Source organism: Trichechus manatus, unplaced genomic scaffold, assembly GCF_000243295.1.
Source record: "Trichechus manatus latirostris isolate Lorelei unplaced genomic scaffold, TriManLat1.0 scaffold00024, whole genome shotgun sequence".
Classification (NCBI taxonomy): Eukaryota; Metazoa; Chordata; class Mammalia; order Sirenia; family Trichechidae; genus Trichechus; species Trichechus manatus.
Genome location: NW_004443960.1, coordinates 14,310,890 through 14,335,584, shown reverse-complemented (window position 1 = coordinate 14,335,584; position 24,695 = coordinate 14,310,890). Strand labels below are relative to the sequence as shown.

The window sequence follows — 24,695 nt, the reverse complement described above, 5'->3', positions numbered from 1 at the left end:
CTGTGAGTTAGTTGGGAGGGTCTGGCTTCACGCTTGATCCAGGGTAGTGAAGGAGGACATGGTGTCCCCTAAGGCAAGCGTGTGGCACTGGCAGTGGCTTGGGGAATGGCAGGAAGTGAAGTGCAGCCGAAACCTGGACTGAACCCAAAACACATGGGAGATAGTGACACTGAAGAGCTGGGGAAGGGGTGAGAGGGGCCCTCGAGCCAGCCCACTCCAGAGTCCATACTTAGAGTGACTTTGTGTAAACTCCAAAGCTGATGTGACCAGAGGGACATTCAGATTAACTTTCAATTTATAAATATTTTGAAAATGTTATTGGTTCATGCTGAATAGTTTTAGTAGAGCTTCCAGACTCAGATGGACTAGGAAGAAAGGCCTGGCAATCTACTTCATAAAATCAACCAGTGAAAACCCTGTGTATCACAATGGTCTGATCCCGTTGTGCATGAGGTCATCATGAGTTGGGGTCCGACTTAATGGAAGCTAACAGCAACACTCCTTAATGGTCCAGTAATGGTATGTGTAGGAGTCTTAAGGAGAAATCAGAAATCCTCATGAAGCTGTATTCCCCAGGATATTGTTGGCAACATTATTTATAAGACTTAAAACCCAGAAGCAGCTAAGTGTCAAAATAGTGCGGAAATGGTTAGAGGAGTTATGGTATATCCACAAGATGGATTAATAAGCCACTGAAAATATCTGTGAAGAGTGTTTAATATTTTACAAAGAGTTTTTAATGATGTGGGTGAACGATAGTGATATAATGCTAAGTGGAAAAAAAATGGTTACAAATGGTACAATATGAGGCCAATCATGGAAAAAAAAAATTCTGTAACTTCATACTTTCTGAATGGTCTACTGTGTACACAGATTACTTCTATAATCCAGAGGAAAAGTGAAAAACTTTTAAAATGCTGTGTATGTGGCTTCCATTTTTATTTTCTCTGATGGATGGTTGCACATCAGTGAATCTTGAGTTAGGCCAACTACTGAGGCCCGTCACGACACACACACGAGTACAGAGAGGTCACAAAGGCTGTGCCTGGCTGGCTGTAGCAAATGCACAACGAGTTACATGGATGGAACTGTTAGGCTGGTTAAAGTACACCACCAAGTGATGGGACAGGGTTGGGTCAGGCCGCCTCTCCCGCCTGTTGCTGCTGTCTCCTGATGGACGCAAGGTCTACATGCAAGGCTGGTGAGATGGCGTTTTGCTGGCACTCCCTCTGGGCCCCGTAGTGGGCAGGGAGAGCATCCTCTCTGGTCCCTTTCCGTCTGCCCTGCCTTGGACGTTGGAGCTTCCAGCTCCTTGCTGCCTCTTCTGAGCACTGGGTCTGCTCCAGCCTGGCCTCCCTGTCCCCACTCTGCTCCCCACCTGAGACAGACGCTGCAAGGGGAGGAAGAGCCAACAGCGCAGTGGACACACCCTGATGTGAACAATGCCCAGACACAGGCGGGGAGGAAGCGGGAGACGTGACCACAACACCACACACAAGCACAATCTTTACAGATGGACCCTCTGTGTCCCCGAGAATGCCACACCTATGGCGCCTGAGAGACGTGTGGGCTATGTGGAGCCCTCCAGGGCACAGCGCCTGGGGAGGGGACAGAGGAGACAGACGGGATGGAGCTGTGCCCATTTGGGGCAGGCCTGACAGCAGAGCAGAGGGTGAATGGGGGATGTGTTCAACATGGTCCTAGGTGGTTGAGAAGTTACAACTGTACACACCGGGGGACCATGCCCCTCTCCCAGTCCATTCATACAGTGGGTTAGATACAGCTAGATAAAAGTGGAGATATACTTTTTCGAAGGAGGACCTTTCCTGGTAGCTGGATAAACGGTGAGACACACTTCTGGATTCAGCATGCTCTGGGGAGGGCCATGCGACGGTGAGGGACTCCCTATTGCTACACTCTGTACAGGGCGGCTGGGCCTGCCTGCCGCGCCCATGGCCCCTGGCGGCAGTCACAGGCTTGCCTTCAACCCCTTCCGCCTTAGAGAACTCTTGGGCCCCGGTGAAATGGGGGCTATGAAGACAAGAGGGTGGGAGGGGGTCCCCGTGGCCCCGGGGGCACCCCACATGGGGGCTACATGATGTTGCACTGGGTGGCCCCACAGCAATCCTTGATGAGCGCCAGCCCCGTCTTGGCCACCATGGGCTTGCTAGGTGGAGGCTCTGCTTTCTTCTCTGCCCGGGAGCCTGTGGCAAGGTAGGAGCACAGAGGGAGAGAGGGAGAGATGAGGTGAGGAGAGCCCTGACCATTTGCAGCTCCAGCTCCACCCCAACCCCTGGCCAGGGCTTGCTAAACTCCACAGGCCAGGTGGTGTGGCAATGAGAGCTGATGTGTATTTTAAATGGTACTGGTGACAGTTGTCACCTCCCTCTGGGCCCAATGGCTTTCAGTTCACAGCTTCCAGCCACAGCTTTTCACCCTTACCTATTCAGCTCTCTTCATCAAAGCATGTGCCAAGCCTAGCACAGGGCCTGGTATTCAAGAAGTATTTGGTAAATGGATAAACAGCAAATTTTGTTCAAGTCACTTTATTCTGAGGGCTCATGTCTTTCAATTCTGGAAAATGCTCATACATTATCTTTTCAGATATTCTTCTACCTCCATTACCTGTTTTCTTGCTTTTTGGAATGCCTATTAGATGTAAGTTGGACTTTCTTACTCTGTCCTCCATGTCTTATAACCTCTCTTTTGTATCTTCTATCTCTTTGTCTCTCTGTGTTGCATTCTTGGTAATTTCCTCAGATCTGTTTTCCAGTTTATGAAGCTTCTCTTCAGCTGTGTCCCTGTGTTTAATCTGGTCTTTAACCCATCTGTTGAGTTTTCCCTTCAGTGACAATATTTTTTTAAGAAGTTTTTTTTTTTTTGCAAATCTACCTATTCTTTTTCCATAACATCCTGCTTTTTTATTTTTGGTTTTCATTCCTTCTCTTATTCCTTTATTCATTTTAAATATGCTTAGTTTATAGACTGTTTTAGATAATTGTTATTTCTGGTTGTTGGGATGATAGATGTTCTCTTTGTTGGATCTACTGACTCCCCTCATGATAGTTCATTTCCTCATGGTTTTAAAGTTTTTATTAAGAGCTCATCTTCATGGGAGTTGTTTTATCTGTGGGAGTCTACGTACTATGGGATTCAGAAGGGTCTCTATTGAGCAATTTTACATTTGCTTTTTCTGGGGTACCAGAGCTTTTATTGGTTTTAGGCTAGTTATTATTATTAATTTTCCAGCTTAGGATTCCAACACCAGATGGTAGTATAAATTTGGACCACATACGTGGCCCCTTGTACTCAGTGCAGGCTTGGTATTTTGATTTTTTGCCAGAATCATTTCTTTTTTCTATCCACAACCCTACATATAAGGCATGTTTTCTTGCTCCTTCTCCATGCTGTTAAGTGGAGTTTTTCTAATTTGTCTTTCATGGAAAAGACAGTCTTTTGAAGATTCTGTTAGATGTAAGTTGGACCTTCTCATTCTATCCTCCATGTCTCATAACCTCTCTTTTATATTTTCTAACTCTTTGTCTTTCTGTGTTGTATTCTTGGTAATTTCCTCAGACACCATGTGCCTTGTGATTGTAGGGTCCAGCAGAAGGGACCACAGCCCTTCTTTACTTCCCCACATGCTACAGCCTTGTTTTCCTGGGGTGTTAATGGGTGGTCAGTGAAAACTGAGTTTGTGGTTATAGTAGATAGTGGCAGCTTTTGGTTTTTGTCTTCCCAGCAAGATTTCCAATTCCTCTTTCTCTGGAAACAGACTGTCCCTGTGGCTGCAGGGGTGGGCATGTGATACTGACCTGGCCAATCACAGTACCCCATCCTCTTGGTGACAGTGATTGGCCTGACAGATGGCAACAGAATCCAAGAAGGGTCAATCGGACTCTTTCTCTGAGATTTATGTATTTTGATACCAGGAGAGAGAATCTGTGGCATTACCCTGAAGATGGTAAGCTATGGTCTGGACCCATGGAAAAGGCTTGTGTAGTAGGAGAAAATGAAGCTAATGTGAAAACAGGGGCAGAGATAAGAAATGGAAGGAAAGTGAGGGAGGTCTAAGAATGTTCCGTTCCTGAGGTCCTTGTTTGTGTTGCTCTTCTTTCAACAAATCCCCTTTTCTGCTTAGGCTAGCTTGGATTAGGCATCCATTTCTTGTAATTGAAAGATCCCTCACTGATACAGCAATGATACATTTTAGAAACACTGGAAAAACAGAGAAGATCATTCTTTGACAGAAGGACCCATTATCACTTTAATATGCTAATAAACACTGGGATCCTCCAAGTAGAAGGTCAAGTACGCAGCATTTCCCAAACTTACTTCACACAGAACCCTTTTTTTACTAAGAGTATCTTGTGAGACTAACACTCTGAGAAGCTTGCCTCCTGCTCCACTTCTCCAGAGATTCCAGCCCCAACAGAGCTCCTTCTGGAGGAGGAGGCCAGAGCTCCCTGGGCCTCAGTCTCACCTTCTTGCCTTGGTGCCCACCCAGCTCCATGTGATTAGGGAGGTGCAACTGCTGCCAGGACCAGCTATATGATTGGCACAGCTCAGTGCAAAATGAAAATGTGAGGCCCCTTGTTCAAAAAGGGGAGTCCCTGGGTTGGTGCAAATGGTTAAGTGCTTGACTACTAACTGAGAGGTTGGCAGTTCAATCCCACCCAGAGGCACCTCAGAAGAAAGGCCTGGTGATCTGCTTCTGAAAGGTCACGGCCTTGAAAATCCTATGAAGCACACCTGGTAGCCATAAGTCAGAATCAACTCAATGCCATGTTGTTTGGTTTTTTTTCAAAAACTATTTCAAGACGGTGGCAGCACAGCATGAAACCAAATGTGGGGCTCTTCTAACCCTGGTCGAAGCCTGCCTGCTACAAGTCAATGAAAGCATTCCCTTGTGTGCCCTTCTTTTAAATCTCCTTTTCTCTTGGATAGGGGGTAAGGTGGGAGATGGGGAAAGGAATTGTGTCTGCACTCACTGGCTGGAGATTTGGTTACTTTGTCTAGAGGTTTTAACTTGATTCTCAGGAAATCGGCCATTTCCTTGTCTTCTTCTTGTTCCCTGTGAAGGCAGATGTGAAAGAGAAAGTTCAGTAAACAAGGAAAGCATCAAGGAACCAATGAAATGAGGCAAGGGATTAGTTAGGTGGGCCCATGGGTAGGGTTTTATGGATGGTGTGCATACATGGTTGGGTATTATATGTGTATGTTGTGTTTGATGAACCTGGTCTGAAGCAGAGAGACGGACAAAGGTAAATGCTGACCTGGGGACAAGGTGAGATCCTAGGGCAGGAGCAGGGACCTTACAGAACCCGTTCTCGCTGCTGGGGGCTCAGTGAGCTGGGCAACACCTCTTGACCCTGTGCCTTTAAGCCACCTTAGATACCTGTGCCCCCACAAGGTGGAGGTGCATGGTAGGGCTCTGAGGGAAAGTCCCCTTGGCTTTTCCAAGGCTCACCAGGAGCAAAGTTGGTGAGCCCAGCCTGGCTGAGCTTGGCACGCATATCCTGAGAGGAGCCTCAGAGGACCCAGAGAGTGAAGAGGATGTTGCCCTCAGGGTTGGGAGAGGCCCTGGGAGCCAAGGGACACTGGGCGCCTCTCCTTTGCTCCGGGACGAATATATTCAAGAATCAACATTCACAGCTTTCCCAGCCCTCGCTTCCTCAGGCCTTCAGATCTACACCACAGGCTCACCGTCTTTGTTGTGTCCAGATCAAGGTGACAGGCGTGTCTGCAAATAGGAGACCTTGACCCCTAGGAAAGGGCATTGGGGCCTTTCTTCAAAGAGAGGAGAAAGGCAATGACAAGCCTGGGAAGTGGAAACGGCAGGGGAGGAAGCAGGTCAGTGCAGGGGACAGTTTCTATAGCGAAGGACACAAGTTTCCAGAAGTTGCCTTGAGGCATGGGGAGAAAGCTCAATGAAGAGAACTGGTAAGAAGCTTTGAGATCAAAAGGTCAACAATTACTCTAAGACAAAGATGAGAAAATAAGGGCGCAGGGAAACTATAGAAATGAACGAACAGAATGCAATGAAAGAGAATGCTGACTCATTGTAAAAAATGTAACAAATGTCACTGAACAAACTGTATAGAAATTGTCAAATGGGAATGTAATTTACTGTGTAAACCTTCACCAAAACCACAATAATATATTATTTTTAAAAAAGAAGCTCTGTGGTGTGTTATGTGATGTAACTCCTTCCTCGTCACCTCTTCAAGTGACATTTGCGGAAGACCCACAGGCCTTTGCAAGGCTTTTGGGGGCTGGATTTGAGTTTCTCTTGAATGTGCAATGGAGTTCGTTTGGGTTCAGTGTTCCTGGAGCATTGGCGGGGCTGTGCCTGCTGGGGAAGACTGTGTGCGTGTCTGGGGGCAGACGGGTGTTTTGGGAGGACGCTCAGGGTTGGGTGGCAGTCCTATGGGGGGCCCAAAGCCCACTGACCTTAACCGCTCGACCTCTGCATCGTCCACCAGGAAGTCTCTCTTCTGCACCAGTTTGTGGATCTTCTGGATTAGCTCATCCTCTCTCTGCTTCTGCAGCTTGGTTTTTTCTTTTTCTGCGAAGAAGAAAACATTAACCAAGGAACAGGTGAGTATAATGGTGAAAGCAACGGAGTCTGATGGGCCAGCAGTGAAAGCCTGGCTCTGCCATTTCACGCGCCATGTGAATCCGGGGAAGCAATGTCACCTCTCCAAGCCTCAGTTTCCTCATCTGTAAAATGCATGCAGTAGTCACGCCACCAGGCAGAACCATTATTAACATTTTGGAGTCATCCTTGCAGTCATTTTCTATGCATAATAATACCATTTTAAAAAACCAGGGAACCCAGTGTATATACAATTTGGTATCCTGACTTCTTCTTGTCGTCATTTCCACTTAACGATAAGCTGTGAAGGTTTTTCCATGTCATTCTGCATTCTTCTACACTGTCATTAACATTGGCTCTATAGTTTTCCATTGTATGAATGTACCATGATTTAAAAAAATCAGTTTCCTGTTTGTAAAAAAAAAAAAAAAAAAGAAAGAAATATGGTAATATTAGTAAATGGTTTAGTGTGGAGCCTGGTGGTGGCACACACCCAGTAAATGGTAATGACAGAGCAAGGGGGCTCTGCCACAGGCAGGGGTGAGGAGGGGTGAGGACGGGCTGAGGCAGGGGTGCCAGGAGGGAATTACTCTGCAGTGAGGTAAGCCAATTTGTCAGATGAAAATCATCAACACGAATGACATCCATCTAGTCACAAATACCAAGGGCTAGGATGCTGTCTAAGACCCGGGGTGGCACAAATGGTTTGGACTTGACTGCTAACCTAAAGGCTGGTGGTTCGAACCTACTCAGCAGTACTGTAGAAGAAAAGGCCTGGCGATCTGCTTCCATTAAGATTACAGCCAAGAAAACCCTACGCAGTAGTTCTACTCTGTAACACATAGGGTCGCCATGAGTCAGAATCAACTCAAAAACAACAACAACAACAGGATGTTGTCTTAGTTACCTACTGCTGCTGTAACAGAAATACCGTAAGTGAGTGGCTTTAAAGAACAAATTTATTTTCACACAGTTCTGGAGGTTAAAAGCCTCGGCTGTGTGGATTCCTTACTTATTGGTAGCCACTGGCGTTCTTTGGTTCCTGGTCTGTCTTCCCCCATGTCTTTGTCTCTGTGACTAATCTGTTCTTTTTATAACTCAGAAGTGATTAGATTTAGAACCCACCCTAAATCAAGTATGATCCAATTAACACAACAAAGAAAACTCTATTTCCAAACAGGATCATGTCCACAGATTTAGGGGTTAGGATATCAACACATATTTTGGGGGACACAATTTAATCCATAACAGATGCCAAAGACTAAAGAAAAGAAAAAGCCTGAAGATGCTGATCGAGAGAACCAGGAGGGCTGGAACTTAAGCCCACCTTGGCTCCCTCTGCTCAGACCCTTCAGAAGCGACAAGAATGAGGGCAGCTTATCCGTTCTTCCTGCCTAGGACTGGCATTGAGAATTTCTTCTGGATCTGGAAGCAGAACTAGAGGTGAGGAGAACATAATATTTGGTCAGAAGAGAACATTAGTTTCTCCCATTAACCAGAAGTTCTCAGGAAAGAAGGAAGGTGAGATTTCTAGCCACATTTCCAGAGGCCTAGACCCTGATTTGAATTTTTAGCCTCCAGAACTGTGAGAAAACAAATTTCTGGTCTTTAGAGCCACTCACGTGGTATTTTTTGTTATGGCAGCACTAGGGAACTAAGACAGGGGCCCACGCTAGGCCCGTCCGAGCCTCCAAGGAAGTTGAAATCAGGACACTGAGGCCCTGTGTGTTGGACTCATGCATGGGGTGGTCATGGAAGGCAGGTGGAGTGGCCTTGCTTGACTCATGGGCTAGAGAGACAGAAATGGACAGAACACCAGAGGGAGGAGAGAAAGAGAAAGGAAAGCAAGAGCACGTGCACATGTGTGAGCGCCAAAGACATTCTCAGCTTTCCAATGTCAGGTTCCAGACCCTTGTAAGGCTGGGCCGACCTTCATGCCCTAGGGCTCCTGGAGACTCCTTTGTCTTTCCAGTAATTGCCCCTTGGATGGGGTTCTGTACCTTTCAATCAAACGATCCTTCAGAGGGCTTTAGAATGAGAGCTGAACCGGCCCAGTGGTTCTCAAGCCAGGCTGCACATCGGAATCATGCAGGAAGCTTTAAAAAATACCAATGCCAGGGCCGCCTGCCAGGTCAACTGAATCATTACTAACATTTATTGAACTCTTATTTTGGGCCAGATATCAAACTAAGCACTTGGCTTGCATTGTGTCATTTATCACAATGCGATTTATACCCAATGAGTTAGGTACTGCTGCCACCTCATTTCCCAAGGAAGAGAACTGAGTCTCAGAGAAGTGAAGTGACTTGCACAAAGTCCCACAGCCAGGAAGTGGCAGAACCAAGACTTGAAACCAGGTCTGCCTAACTCAAAGTTGTGTTTGAACCATGCAGTCCGGGAGTGTTGCATTGCAAATGTGAGACCCCAAAGACAGAAGATGAACTCTGTCGTCCAGACTCAAGGGGGACAGACAGGGCAGGCTGGGGGCTCCGAGACAGTGCTTAACACAAGGCGTAGTCATGAATGGTTACCTGGGATGGCAACCAAGTTCTGCAGCTCCTGCTTCAGGTCCATGATGTCCTTGCAGAGCTGGATGTCATCCATCCTGGGGAAACAGGGACACCACGCAACACCAAGTTACATTGACAGAACATGCTACACCCTAGAACCACCCCATTTAAACAAAGAGTATTCTGTAAAGAGCATGCAACAGCCCAACGTGCTCATTATAGAAGTTTTTTTAAAATTGTGCTTTAGGTGAAAGTTTACAACTCAAGTTAATTTCTCATACAAAAATTCATACACATACTGTTTTGTGACATTGGTTGCAATTCCCACAATGTGACAGCACACTCTCCCTTTCCACCCTGGGTCCCTGTGTCCATTCAACCAGTTCCTGTCCCTTCCTGCCCTCTCATCCTGCCTCCAGACAGAAGCTGCCCATTTGGTCTCCTGTACCTGATTGAACTAAGAAGCACACTCCTCACATGTATTATTTTTTGTTTTATAATCTTATCTAATCTTTGTCTGAATAGTGGGCTTTGAGAATGGTCTCATTTCTGGGTTAACAGAGCGTCCAGGGGGCTGTAGTTTCAGGGGTTCCTCCAGTCTCAGTAAGACCATTAAGTTTGGTCTTTTTACATGAATTTGAGTTCTGCTCCACACTTTTCTCCCGCTCCATCAGGAAGTCTCTGTTGTGTTCCCTGTCATGGTGGTCACTGGTGGTAGCTGGGCACCGTCTAGTTCTTCTGGTCTCAGGCTGGTGGAGTCTCTGGTTTATGTGGTCCTTTAGTCTCTTGGGCTAATATTTTCCTTGTGTCTTTCGTGTTCTTTATTCTCCTTTGCTCCAGGTGGGTTGGGATCAATTGATGCATCTTAGATGGTCGCTCGCAAGCTTTTAAGACCCCAGACGCCACTCACCAAAGTGGGATGCAGAACATTTTCTTAATAAACTTTGTTATGCCAATTGACCTAGTGTCTCCTGAAACTATGGTCCCCAGGCCCCAGCCCCAGCTACTGTGTCCCTCAAAGTGTTTGGATGTGTCCAGGAAACTTCTTAGCTTTTGCTTTGGTCCAGTTGTGCTGACATCCCCTGTATTGTGTGTTGTCCTTCCCTTCACTGAAGTTGATCTTTGTCTACTATCTAGTTATTGAATCTCCCTCCCCGTCCCTCACCACCCTCGTAACCATCAAAGAATGCTTTTTTCTGTGTTTAAACCTTTTCTTGAGTTCTTAAAACAGTGGTCTCATACAACATTTGTCCTTTCGTGACTAATTTCACTCAGCATAATGCACTCCAGATTCATCCATGTTGTGAGATGTTTCCCAGATTCGTCATTGTTCTTGATTGTTGTATAGTATTCCACTGTGTGTATGTACCATTATGTGTGTATGTGCTCATTATTGAAGTTTAAAAAAACAAAACAAAACAAAAAACACCCTTTATCCCACTACTTAGAAATGATCAATCACTGTTAATAGTGATGTAGTTTCTTCTAGTGTCCACACGCTCAACTTTTGTTTGCTTATATAGGCAAGCTCACGGTGCATATTCTGTTTTGTTCTTTTTTCAGTTTATGAGAGTAACCAATACATGTTGAAACTTAAAACATTACATAGATAGACTAGTCTATAGGACAGATAGTCTACACGAACAGATAGTCTACACGAACCACAGCCTTATCTACCCTGAGATCAGAAGAACTAGATGGTGCCTGATTACCACTACCAACCGTTCTCATCAGGGCCACAACAGATCGAAAAAGGAACAGAACCTCAGATTCCAAAAAAAAACCAAACAAACCAAAAACCAGACCTACTGGACTGGTTGAAACTGGAGGACTCCCCAAGTCTACTGCCTTGAGATACTCTTCAAACCTTGAACCGAAACTAACCCCTTAGGTCACCTTGTAGCTAAATAACTGGCTCAAAAAATAATGAATATCACCCATAAGTAGTGTGCTCCTTTAAAAAAATCACCTATGCAAGACAAAACAGTCAACAATCACTTTAAAACAAAGATGAGAATGTAAGGGGGCAGGGAAACTAGATTAATGGAAATGGAACAACCAGAACGGAAATAATGAGACTGTTCATGTACTGTGAAGAATGTAAACAATGACACTGGACAACTTGTGTAGAATTGTTGAATGGGAACCTAAACTACTGTGTAAACCTTCACTGAAAACACAATAAAATATTATTTTAAAAAATAAATTTAAAAAAATTTACATAAAGTCTCCTTCAGTCCCTCCCCTTAGATAACTACTGTCAACAGTTCAGTGTCTGTTCTTTCAGATTTTAAAAGATGTTCATGTTTATACTAACATACATGATATAATTGCTATTGTACAAACATATTTTTGAACCAGTTGCCATCAAGCCCACCCCGACTCATGTCAACCCCTCGTGTGTCAGAGTAGAACTGTGCTCCGTAGGGTTTTTTCAGTGATTAATTCTATTCCAGAAGTAGATTGGTAGTCCTTTCTTCTGAGGCGCCACTGGGTGAACTTGAACCTCCAACCCTTCAGTTAGCAGCCGAGAGTGTTAACTGTTCGTACCACCTAGGGACTCTTAAACATATTTTGCAACTTGCTTTTATCACTTAATAATATACCTTGGGCATCCTTCCATGTCAGTACATGCAAATCTCCACATTTTTAAAAGTGGCGGCGTATTCCATCATATTGATACGTTGTTGTTGTTGTTAGGTGCCATAAGTCGATTCTGATTCATACAGAGATTTATTTAACCAGTCCCCTATACACAGACATCTGGGTTGTTTCCAGATAAATTTCTAGGATAAATTCCTACAAGTGGAATTACTAGGCCAAGTGACATAACACTTACAGTTTAATAGGGATTTTCCTGGGAGAATGTCCACTTCCCACGATCCCAGTAATTAGGTTGTCCATGCAATTTTGCAGTACACATTATAGCTTTGTGTGTGTGCTACAACATTAACTCATCTTATTGTAAACTGTATTTGTAATGGCTGCCTAGAATTTCACCAAATACATTTACTAGAGTTGATTTAACTACACTCTTCTCTTGGGTGGGCTTTTCAGGTTGTTATTGCTGTTTTGGCCACTGTAGGATGAGTAGCAATTCATATAAGGCTTGTTGTTTTTATGCTGGATTATTTGGAGGGGTTATACCTGTTACCCGTTGCCGTCAAGTCAATTCCGACTCATAGCAACCATATAGGACAGGGTAGAACTGCCCCACAGGGTTTCCAAGGAGCGGCTGGTGGATTTGAACTGCTGATCTTTTGGTTAGCCGCCATAGCTCTTAACTACTGCGCCATCAGGGCTCCTTAGAGGGGTTATAGATTCTCAAAAGTGGAACCACTGAGTACAAAGAGTTTGACATGTCTAAGGCTGTTGAGACCTATTTTCAATTCACTTTCCCACAGGGTTGTGCGTGCACATGTGCCTACATTCAATCAGAACCAGTTAGCTTCGTGGTGATTCACTCATGGCAACGTCATGTGTGTCAGAGTAGAACTGTGCTCCATAGGGTTTTCAGTGGCTGATTTTTCAGAAGTAGATCACCAGGACTTTCTTCTGAGGCACCCCTGGGTAGACTCAAGCCTGCAAACTTTTGGTTAACAGCCAAGTGCATTAACCATTTGCACCACCCAGGTCTCCTGTGCGTGCATTCAGTATGTGTTTATCAAGCATCTCCCAAACCAGCCACTGTTCTAGGCTCTGAGGATGCAGCATCGAGCAAAACCAAGCCCCTGCTCTCATGAAGCCAACATTTTGTTGGGGGGAGACAGAGAGTAAAGAAAACACAATGGAGCAGCGTCAGGTGCTGTAAGAAGAGTAAAGCAGGTACTCGAAGAATGTAATCAATGCCACTAAATGGTACATGTAGAAACTGTTGAGTTGGTGTATGTTTTGCTGTGTATATTCTCAACCACTACAACAACCACAAAAAAGAGTAAAGCAGGTGAGGGGATGGAGAAGGGACAGTCAGGACACATCACCCGACTCTGCTCCTGACAGCTGTCCTGGGTAGAGACAGAGGCAGTATTCATATTCTCATTTGACTGGCATGCAAAGAGGCAGAGGGACTCGGTCAAGTCCACACAGCCAGTGGGGGCTGGACCAGGACTAGAACCCTGCTCTTCTGAGTCGGACAGTGCTCACCTTTCTGCTTCATCCTGCCTGCCTACTAACTCCTTTCAGCTATGTCACTCACACAGCAGCGTGGGGCCCCCAGCCTTTGCTGGCCAGGAATTACCATGTTCCCTGCATCAATCCCAGCATCCCTGCTTTCAGGACAAGTGGCAGGGATCTCTTGATTCAGCTGGCTTCTCTTGTTGCCAGAGACACGCCACATATTTTTAAAGCCCTGCCCTGGAATGTCCTAGCAGGTGGCAGCTGCCTCAAATGAGCTTGGACTTGCCAGAAGGGCACAAACTATTCCTGGGGGGTTTCTGTTAGTTCACAGAGGGGCGTCGGAATCTGGAGTCCTTTTCCACGATAGAGCAGAGTTCAGGTTACATCAGTGGTTCTCAGTGATTTTGCCCCCAGGGACATCTGGCATTGTCTGGAGACATTTTTGTTATTACAACTGGGAGGGGGAATGTGCCACTGGCATCTAGTGGGTAGAGGACAAGGATGCTGCTAAACATCCTACAATGCACAGGGCAGCCCCTGCAACAAAGAATTATCCAGCCCCAAATGTCGGTAGTGCCAACATTGAGAAATCTTGGGTTATAACCACAGAGTGGACAAAGGTACCTTACTGGTAATTTGCAGAGGTGAGAAACTCATCTAATCCTCACAACTATCCTAAGGGAGAGGTAGTTACTATTTCCATTTTACAGATTGGGAAACGGAGGTTAAGCAATGTGCCTAAAGTCCCACCCTGCTAAATGGCCATTGGGATTCAGCCCTAGCTCATGCTTTTGACCACTTCATTGTGGTGTGTCCTTTCCATGTGGCTACAAGTACAGGGTCAGCGAAAAAGAGGAAGACCCTCAACAAGATGGATTGACACAGTGGCTGCAACAATGGGCTCAAACATAGCAATGATTGTGAGGATGGCGCAGGACTGGGCAGTGTTTCGTTCTGTTGTACATCGGTCACTATGAGTCAGAACTGACTCAAAGGCTCCTAACAACAACAACATGAGTTGCAGTAGACACAGCTGGTAACCAACTTAACAGACCTCCTCCCCCTTACTCCCAGAGTCCTGATTTCCTTAGGAGGCAATGAGCGGCCGCTGGTCGAAGCCAGTCATGGCAATCCCATTTGCCTTGCCAGACCCCCACTTTTCCAGGCTACTTTGCAGCTAGAGGTAGCCATAAAAGCCATTTCTGGGTCAGACCCAGGTGTCAGAGAGGTGTAAGCAACGAGATGCTTGGGCAGCTTTTGGGAAAGATGAGTAGAGCCTGCATTAGTTCCCTAGGGCTGCCATAACAAAATGCCACAAGTTGGGTGGCTTATAAGAACAGAAATTTCTGTCTCACAGTTCTAGAGGGCTAGGAGTCTGAAATCAGGTGCTGACAATGTTGGTCCCTCTCTAGAGAGGCTCTGAGGGAGAATCTGTTCCATGCCTGTCTCCTAGCTTTGGTGACCATTGGTGATCCTTGGCGTTCATTCCTTGGTTTATGGAGGCATCACCGCAATCTCTGCCTCTGTCTTCACATGGCGTCTTCCCCTGTGTCTCTGTCTGTCTCTTCTCCTCTTTTCTAAGGGCACCACTCAGACTGGAGTAGGGACCCACCCTATTCCATATGACTTCGTGTTAACTGATAATGTCTTCAAAGACCCCATTTCCAAACAAGGTCACGTTCACAGATACTGGGGGTTAGGACTTCAACATCTCTTTTTGGGCGGCACAAGTCAATCCATAACAGAGACTTTGGAGCTGGCCCATCACAACTGCTGTGGCCACCATGGTGAGGATGGAAGAAGGGAAGTCAGGAAGGAACCAGGACCCTTGATGACAACCTGGAGACACAACCTGTGGACTACCTGTGTCTGGACTTCGTGTTAATAATAAATGTCCTTATGATTTAAACATGGTGACCAACTGTCTTGTTTTGCCCAGGACTGTACCGTTTTGGAAACCCTGGTGGTGTAGTGGTTAAGGGCTACGGCTGCTACCCAAAAGGTCGGCAGTTTGAATCCATCAGCCACTCCTTGGAAACTCTACAGGCAGTTCTACTCCGTCCTTTAGGGTCGCTCTGAGTTGGAATCGACTTGACGGCCATGTGTTTGTTTTTTTGTTTTGTTTTGTCCCGTATTAGCATTGACAGTTCCCTCTTCCAGGAAACCCCTCAGTCCCAGGTAAACTGGGATAGTTAATCACCCTCAATTTAAGGCACTATTAACCAGCTCCTCTGTAACTTGCTGCTGATACCTGTGTGTGGACACATGCCTTTTTAATAAAAGTAGGATCAAAACATACAGACATATGACCCACTCACTGCGAGCACTATATCTTAAGAATTTTCCACCACAATTAAATAGTATTGTTTTGAAGCTTCAGTGGGACTTTGAACGAGCCTCATGAGGACAGTTCTCTGCATGGCTGGTGCTGAACCCTGCAATTCAAAACCAGTTCTTTTCAGAGAGAGATGTCATCTCCAAGAGCCTGATTCATGCAGGAAGGAAAAGAAGGTGGTCGGTGTCATCACGCTGGGACCGAGGGGGAAACCTGGTGATTTTACCAGGTTTCAGTGGGGAGAGGTGATGAGACTGTCAGAATAACGGGGCTCTGCTTTACGCAATTTCTCTTAAAAATGACACGGTCTCAAGGCACCTGCAGCTGAAGTTGCGGCCTGATTGAAACCCAGCGAGGGGCGGAAGCAAATAGCCAGAGGAAAGGATGGGCTTTTAAAAATAATACTACATATCTGGCTCCTTCTTTGATCAGTTGTGGATGGTGTGGGATTCTTGGGATGGGGGAAGAGGAGGAGGAGGAGGAGGAGGAAGAAGAGAAAGAAGAGGCAGTAGCAGCAGCGGCAGTAGCATCTGGTCTTAGGGACACTGGTCTGGGAGTTGGCGCCTGGGTCCAAGTCCAAGCGCCACCACAAACCTCCTCTGTCACCTTGAGCAAGTCACTTCCCCTCTCTGGACCTCGGTTTCCTTGTGTATAAAATGAGGGGTTCTGATGATCCTTAGAGCCCCACTCAGCACACAGAGGCAATATCATGTTTTCTATCCAGCCAGCCCTGATTGCGAACCTCAGTTCCACCATTTACAGTTGTATGACTGGGGCACTGGTGGTTCTGTGATAGAATTCTCGCCTTCCATGTGGGACACCCCAGTTCGATTCCCGGCCAGTGCACCTCACGTGCAGCCACCACCCAGTTCTGTGGAGGATTGTGTGTTGTTATGATGTGAACAGGTTTCAGTGGAGCTTCCAGACTAAGACAGACTAGGAAGAAGGGTCTGACAATCTACTTCCAAAAATGAGCCAAGGAAAACCCTACAGATCACAATGGTCTAATCCACAACCGATCATGGGGATGGCGCAGGATCGGGCAGTGTTTTGTTTTTTGTTTTTTTTTAATTTATTTTTGTTGTTGAGAATATACACAGAAGAAACAAAACAAACAAAAAACCAAACTCGTTGCCGTCGAGTCGATTCCGACTCATAGTGACCGTATAGGACAGAACAGAACTGCCCCACAGGGTTTCCAAGGAGCAGCTGGTGGACTCTAACTGCCGACCTTTTGGTTAGCAGCTGTAGCTCTTAACCACTGCACCACCAGGGCTCCTTACAGCATATACCAATTCAACAATTTCTACATCAGCCAGTGTTCTGTTCCGCTGTGCATGGGGTCACCGTGAACTGGAGGCCGGCTCCACAGTAGTCACTCTAGCCTCAGTGCCTCATCTGTTGAAAAGGAACAGTACCTCCCTCTCAGGGTTGTGGTGAGAATTAAATAATAAGATCACATGGGTAGCGCATGCAGCCCAGTGCTTTGTACATAGTAGGTTTGCACTAATTCTATCCACCCCTCTGCCCAAGGAAGGACTGAGCGCCAGGCTGAGTCTGTAGGCAGACAGTCCTTGCCCATCTTAGCCAACATTCCGCATCAAAGGGCTGAGTCTCATCCTCATGCGCTCTTTCAATTCCCTCAAACCAAATGGTGCTGAGAGGATGAACGCACACGTGTTTGGCTTTCACTGGATTAATGGGCCTAAACTGCCATCCCTGGGAGAGTGCAAGTGTGGAGAGGTCTCCAGGGACCAACCTGGGCACTGTCATTTCTCAGTGGGGACCAAAGAGTCAGATTGGTGCTGGCTAGTGGGCTCAGGTGGCCTGTCTGTGAAAGGGACTCTATAATAATCATCAGAGGCCATGCAGTGCATTTATGATCCCTGGGATAACCTCCACCTGCTTCCCCCTAGCCACCCCTTTTAGTTTAACCTGCTCCTAGAAGAATCTCACCTCCCACAAGCATAATTTATTCTACTCTCTTCCGGGGCTTTTCTAGATTGTCTTAGTTTTGATTCTTCTTCTTAAAAGGAAAATTAAAAAGAAAAAACAGTTGCCGTTGAGTCGATTCTGACTCATAGCAACCCCATGTGTGTCAGAGTAGAACTGTGCTCCACAGGGTTTTCAATGGCTGATTTTTCGGACGTAGATCGCCAGGCCTTTCTTCTGAAACACTTCTGAGAAGACTTGAACCTCCAACCTTTCAGTTAGCAGCTGAGCGTGGTAACCGTTTGCACCACAAAAACGCACTGAGCTAAACATCTGTGGTTTGAACCCTTTTCTGGGTGTATGATATATGTCAACTAAAAGTGCACATTAAAAAATTACCAACAACACTGCTTAGTTTTGTTTTAGACTTAAAAGGATACATTTAGTCTTTTTGTTGCTGTTGTTGTTACACAAATATTACATAAATACAGCCTTACTGTAAAAAATCCAATAATCCAGAAGTGTAATACTAGCAAGCATTTATTGAATGCTTTCTTACTGTCAGCACCAGGCTACACCCTGTTTAACCCTCACAGCAACCCTAGGAGGTAAGTACTGTTATTATGGTCCTCACAGAGGACAAGGAATTGGCTCAAGGTCCCCAAGTAAGTGAGAGGAATTTAAACTCAGGCAGCCTGATCTCAGTATCCGTGTCTCCACTGGAAATGTGGAAGTCCCAGATGGTTGCTGGAGTTCAGGGAAGACAGAGATCAGGGTAGTTTGGTGGAAGGTGTCTCATTTCAGGTCCCACTCACCGGAAGGGGCACAACCTGGACTGTTGGACACTCCGCCAGAGAGGGCAACTGAGGCAAACACTGACTGCAGAAATGGGTGTGCTGTCCCTGAGAATATCTAACAGTGAAGAGCCCACCTGACTGGGCCATGGTGGGTGATATTTGAGTCTTATGAAGGATCCAGGCATGAGAGCCATCTTAGATTTTGGAGTGAGAGCACAGCATGGTAAAGAATCTATGAAAGTGAGTTTGGAAAGAAAACAACTTTTCATAAGGAAGAGATGGTGATCAGAATGCACACACCAAGGAGAAAGAATATCATCACTTTGAACTTTCTATTCAAGGCACTCAAAGGACTTCCTGGAAAACATGTTTCCTTCTGAATTTTCAACAAGGGTCAATAAACAACAGCTCACAGGCCAGATTTGGCCTACTATCTGCTTTGGTGCAACCCATGAGGTAAGAATGGTTTTTACATTTTTAAATGGTTGAAAAAAATCAAAAGAATAATACTTTCAAACACATGAAATTCAGAGCTCAGTGACTATAAATGAAGTTTTATTGGAACACAGCCAACTTATTCAATTACACATTGTGGCACAGTGGTTAAGAGTTCAGCTGCTAACCAGAAGGTTGGCAGTTCGAATCCACCAGCTGCTCCGTGGAAATGCTAGGGGCAGTTCTACTCTGTCCTATGGGGTCACTAAGAGTTGGAATCGACTTGACAGCAACAGGTTTTGGTCTTTCTATGGCTGTTTTTGCACTAAAACAGCTGAGTTAAGTAGTTGCAACAGAGACTGTATGGCCCTCAAAACCTAAAATATTTACTATCTGGCTCTTTACAGAAAAAGCTGGCTGACCCTTGATCCTCAGAAAGAACCTCAGGACATAATCAGAGACTAAGCAAGTTACTAGAGCTGGAAAAGCCCTTACCTTACACAGATGAAGAAACAGATCTCAGATCCACAGACAGGGGAATACTGTCCACTGATTCTTTGATTTGCTGAGTTGTCCAATAAATCAATCATCCAGAAAACATTTATTGAGCACCTACTATGTGCTGGGCTTCCTGACTCAGTTTTCACTTCTGAGAGACACCAAGAATCTAGGCAAGCTCCCAAGGCCAGGTGGCTAAGTGTGCAGCCTCTCAGCACCCCATTGGTTCAACTGAGGGTCCATAGCCAGTTTCTCCTCTGGACTCCAGCAGGGAATTGGGCTGTGCCCAGCAGATACAAGTTTGGCCAACAGATTTCCTGCAGGTGCTGGCTGATGTGATCTTGCATCAAATCTGTGACAGGATTTGTCCTTCTGTGCATCCTCTACTCCACTGAAGGAGATGGTAAGTTTTGTGATTTAATTTCTTATTCTTGTTTTCTACTCCCTCTCCTGCTCCAGACTGTCCTCAAGACAGTGCCTAGACCGAGACACATGAATCCCCCCTTGGATGGCTCAGTGAGCTCTGCATGGGAGAGAGGCTCTGTTAGCCCATATTATGGATTGAATTGTGTCCTCCCAAAACATGTATTGTAAATCCTCACCCCTATACCTGTGGCTATAACCCCACTTGGAATAGGCTTTTCTCATTATGTTAAGAGGCCGTATCAGTGTAGGGTGTGTTTTAAACCAGTCACGTTTCAGGTATAAAAAGAGCAGATTAGGACATAGAAGCAAGCAGAGACGGGGGAAGATAGATGCCATGCCACATGATCAACAGAGAGCCAAGGAACAGAAGCTGAAGAGACAAGGACCTTCCTCAGAGCCAACAGAGACAGAGCCTTCCCCTAGAGCCAGCACCCTGAATTTGGACTTCTAGCCTCCTAAACTGTGAGAAGATAAATTTCTGGTTGTAAAAGTCACTCACTTGTGGTATTTCTGTTACAGCAGCACTAGATAACTAAGACAGCCCTGAAATAATTAAGAATATGAATGAACAAAGATTAAGCTCCAAATGGGTTCATGAAGAGAAAGTGAGAAAGAGAGAGAAGGAGGGAGGAAGGGAGGAAGGGAGGGAGAAAGGGAGGGACAGAGAGGGAGAGGGAGATGGAAAAAGGAACTACCATGAATATTCAATAATAGGGTATTGCTTACATATAGAGTTTCCAACTATACAAGGAGGATCTCAACAGCCATTAAAAAGTTAGTGCTGGACAGCCTGCAAGGGGTCCCTTGAGAAAGTATGGCCAACACTGAATGCGGTGAGACACTAAGAGGACAGGTCCATCAGATTTAGCAAAGAATAATACAGGCACCAGTAAAATTTGAGAAGAGATTTAGAAGACAGCCACCTGGCCAACTGATGGAAGAGATCCATATTTATGTCTATTCCCAAGAAAGGTGATCCAACTGAATGTAGAAATTATTAAACAATATCACTAATATAGCACGGAAGTAAAATTTTGCTGAAGATCATTCAAAAGCGGTTGCAGCAGTATATCAACAGGGAACTGCCAGAAGTTCAAGCCGGATTCAGAAGAGGACGTGGAATCAGGGATATCATTGCTGATATCAGATGGATCCTGGCTGAAAGCAGAGAATACCAGAAGGATGTTTACCTGTGTTTTATGACTATGCAAAGGCATTCGACTGTGTGGATCATAACAAATTATGGATAACGTTGTGACAAATGGAAATTGCGGAACACTTAATTGTGCTCATGAGGAACCTGTACATGGATCAAGAGGCAGTCGCTGGAACAGAACAAGGGTATACTGCATGGTTTAAAGTCAGGAAAGGTGTGCATCAGGGTTGTATTCTTTCACCACACCTATTCTATCTGTATGCTCAGCAAATAATCCGAGAAGCTGGACTATATGAAGAAGAACGGGGCACCAAGATTGGAGGAAGACTCAGTAACAACCTGCATTATGCAGACGACACAACCTTGCTCACTGAAAGTGAAGAGGACTTGAAGCACTTACTAATGAAGATCAAAGACCACAGCCTTCAATATGGATTACACCTCAACATAAAGAAAACAAAAATTCTCACAACTGGACCAATAAGCAACATCATGATAAACGGAGAAAAGATTGAAGTTGTCAAGCATTTCATTTTACTTGGATCCACAATCAACATCCATGGAAGCAGCAGTCAAGAAACCAAAAGACACATTGCATTGGGCAAATCTGCTGCAAAACACTTAAGTGTTAAAAAGCAAAGATGTCACCTTCAGAACTAAGGTGCGCCTGACCCAAGCCATGGTGTTTTCAATCGCCTCATACGCATTCGAAAGCTGGAAGATGAATAAGGAAGACGGAAGAATTGACGCCTTTGAATTGTGGTGTTGGCGAAGAATATTGAATATGCCATGGACTGCCAAAATAACGAACAAATCTGTCTTGGAAGAAGTACAACCAGAATGCTCCTCAGAGGCAAGGATGGCGAGACTATATCTCACATACTTCGTACATGTTATCAGGAGAGATCAGTCCCTGGAGAAGGACATCATGCTTGGTAAAGTAAAGGGTCAGGGAAAAAGAGGAAGAACCTCAATGAGATGGATTGACACAGTGGCTGCAACAATGGGCTCAAGCATAGCAACGACTATGAGGATGGTGCAGGACCGGGCAGTGTTTCGTTCTGTTGTGCATGGGGTCACTATGAGTCAGAAACGACTCGATGGCACCTAACAATAACAAGTTAAATTTGAGTTTCACATAAACAACAAATACTTTTTTTAGGATAAATATGTCCCATGCGATTTTTGGGACATACTTAGGCTGAAAAATTATTCCTTGTTCATTTGAAATTCAAATTTATAACTGGGTTTTCTGTATTTTCTCTAGCAACCCTCCAAGAGGAGGGAGGCCAGACTTTGAATATCAGCCTTGTTTTCTAAGCAGACGTTAGCCCGGGGGGCTGTTCTGTGCTGGGGGAGAGGGCAAGTCTTCTGCAGGCTGGAATACATAGAATAAAGGCCGTATCTCCTAGTTCCGTCTCTCTCCTACCCTGCTGGAGAGTTCTCTGTTGATGAGTTTTCACTCGTGTGGGAGAGTCTGAAAAGACAGCAATTTCAAAGGCCCCAAGTAGAAGTGACAAAAATTTCCAGCGGACTGATGAGGGTAAAAATTGGGGACAATCTGGCACATATGTTGTCAAGGGCCTTGGAAGCATTTTAATCCTTTAGTATAGTGCATCCATTTCTAGGGTTTTATTCTAAGGAGATAACTATGCCCTGGTGGCGCAGTGGTTAAGTGCTTGGCTGCTAACCAAAAGGTCGGTGGTTCAAATCCACCAGCCGCTCAGTGGGAGAAAAGACCTGGTGATCTGCTTCTATAAAGAGTACAGCCTTGGAAACCCTATGGGGAAGTTCTGCTCTGTCTATAGGGTCACTGTGAGTCGGAATCGACTCAATGGCAATGAGTTTTATAAAGATTTAGCTATGATTATGTGCAACATAGCCTTGTTTGCAATAGCAAAAAACTGAAAACAACTTAAGTGTCCAGCAGTAGGCGACTGGCTAAACGAATCATGGTACATATGCATTATGGGATTTTATGCAGGCATTAAAAATAATGTTATAGAAGAGATGTTACTGACATGAGAGAATAAAATGTATACAAAAATAACTGGTCAAGAAATATTATGATCCAATTTTGCAAAGTACATATTCATAGGTGAAAAAAAGACAGGAAGACTATTCAAAAATGTTAACAATGGTTATTTTGAAGGAATTTTTATTTCCTTCATTTGCTTCTCTGTATTTTTTATCTTTTTTTTAAACAATAAGCACGGTTTTTAAAGTTGTACTTGTTAACTGTCTTGGGCCACTCCTTTCCTTGGAGGCTTACACGGGCCAGTCTTGAGTCACCGGAGCCTCAACAGATGTCCCTCTGTGCCCCGTCTCAGCCTCATCGCTAGCCCTAAAGACTGCACTCCAGGCCAGCAGCCCATCTGCATCCCTGCCTTTGCCCAACTCTTCCCCCAGCTCAGAATACCCCTGTCCCAGAGGAATTCCTATGCAGCCTTCAAGACAGCCCCAGCATCTCCTGGAACCCTCCCGATTCTCTGAGGCTGGATCAGGTCCTCTTCCTTCACGCTGCCACAGCCCTCCCTGGTCGTACCACACCCCATCCTCTGGATAACCATCTGTGCCTTTGTGTTTCTCCCTAAATAGGCTGTGAACACTTTAAGGGACTTTGGCTTTTCCCTCTGAGGTTCAAACACGTCACCCTGTGCCTGATACATCACAGTAAATACGCGATGGAGGAAGGAAGGCAAGCTGGCGGGCGGACTTGAAGGAGTACATACAGTCCTGGATTTCGATGGAAACAAAGCCTAAAGATGGCAAGAGCAGGTGGAAAATTTTCAAATCCCATGATGGAGCCTCCACGAGGGCACCAGCATCTATCAAAGGCGGTGAGTCACCCCTGGAGAAATCCAATTAAACATCCATAATTCAAGTGACACTGCTTTGCATTTTGCTATCAATATTGTTTCTCTTCTGAGCTTTCTTGGCATGGCATCTGGGCCCTCCTGGGCTTTCCATTCTACATTACCTGCCAAGAGCCGCTACCAGCACACTGTCTCCTCTCCCAAACCTCCCTCCCCACAAGTATGTCCCTCTCATGCGAATAAGAACAAAAGCTAACATTCATCTGAGCACTTAGCAACTGGTCCCAGCACTATCTGATTGAATCCTCATGGTCTATAAAAACCAGATGTCCTTGAGCTAATTCTGACTCATGGTGACCCCGTGTGCATCAGAGTAGAACTGTGCTCCACAGAGTTTTCAATCTACTTTCAAACAGAAGTAGTTTGCCAGGCCTTTCAACCTTTCCGTTAGCAGCTGAGCACATTAACTGTTTGCACCACCCAGGGACTCCCACAATCTATACCCACTGCCACCGAGTCAATTCCAACTCCTGTCGACCCTGAAGGACAGAGCAGAGCTGCCCCATAGGGTTTCCAAGGCTGTAATCTTTAAGGAAGCAGACTGCCACATCTTTCTTCCATGGTGGGTTTGAATCCCTGACCTTTTTGTTAGTAGCCGAGTACTTAACCACTGTGCCACCAGGGCTCCTTCCACAATCTATAGGGCAGGTATTATTATTCTCCACTTTATACAGGGCCCACAGAGGTTAAGTAAATTGCCCAAGATCACACAGCTGGCAAGTGGCGGAGGCAGCATTTGAACGAAGACAGTCTGACTCCGAGCCCTGACAATTGCTACTGGAGTGGACCGCCTAGATATGGCACCCAGATAAATCAGGCGTTCTCCCTCTGCCTCAGTACCTCCGTATTTTGCTCCATCCTTGCATCAGGAGCCTTTTAAAATGCTTTCAACCAGTGGCAGTCCAAGGGGCTAAAGCCCCCCACCAAAAATTTTTTTCGGAAGCCCTCAAAACCACCTCAACGTTTTAAAATGTCCTTGGAGACGGATAATAGACATTCCCCCCGATTCTGTGTAA

At 45.5% G+C, this 24,695-nt stretch overlaps 1 protein-coding gene across 1 annotated transcript in view; it reads right to left on the bottom strand.

The window, feature by feature from the left end:
* Positions 1–1,166: 1,166 nt before the first annotated feature.
* Positions 1,167–24,695, bottom strand: part of BMERB1 (bMERB domain containing 1) — a 122,554-nt gene continuing 99,025 nt past the window's right edge. The window contains exons 3-6 of the mRNA XM_004373277.2: positions 9,130–9,203; positions 6,454–6,568; positions 4,992–5,074; positions 1,167–2,204 (exon numbers count right to left, since the gene is read on the bottom strand). Coding sequence (XP_004373334.1) covers positions 2,092–2,204; positions 4,992–5,074; positions 6,454–6,568; positions 9,130–9,203 — 385 coding nt within the window. The 3' untranslated portion in view covers positions 1,167–2,091. The remainder of the gene's footprint in view (positions 2,205–4,991; positions 5,075–6,453; positions 6,569–9,129; positions 9,204–24,695) is intronic.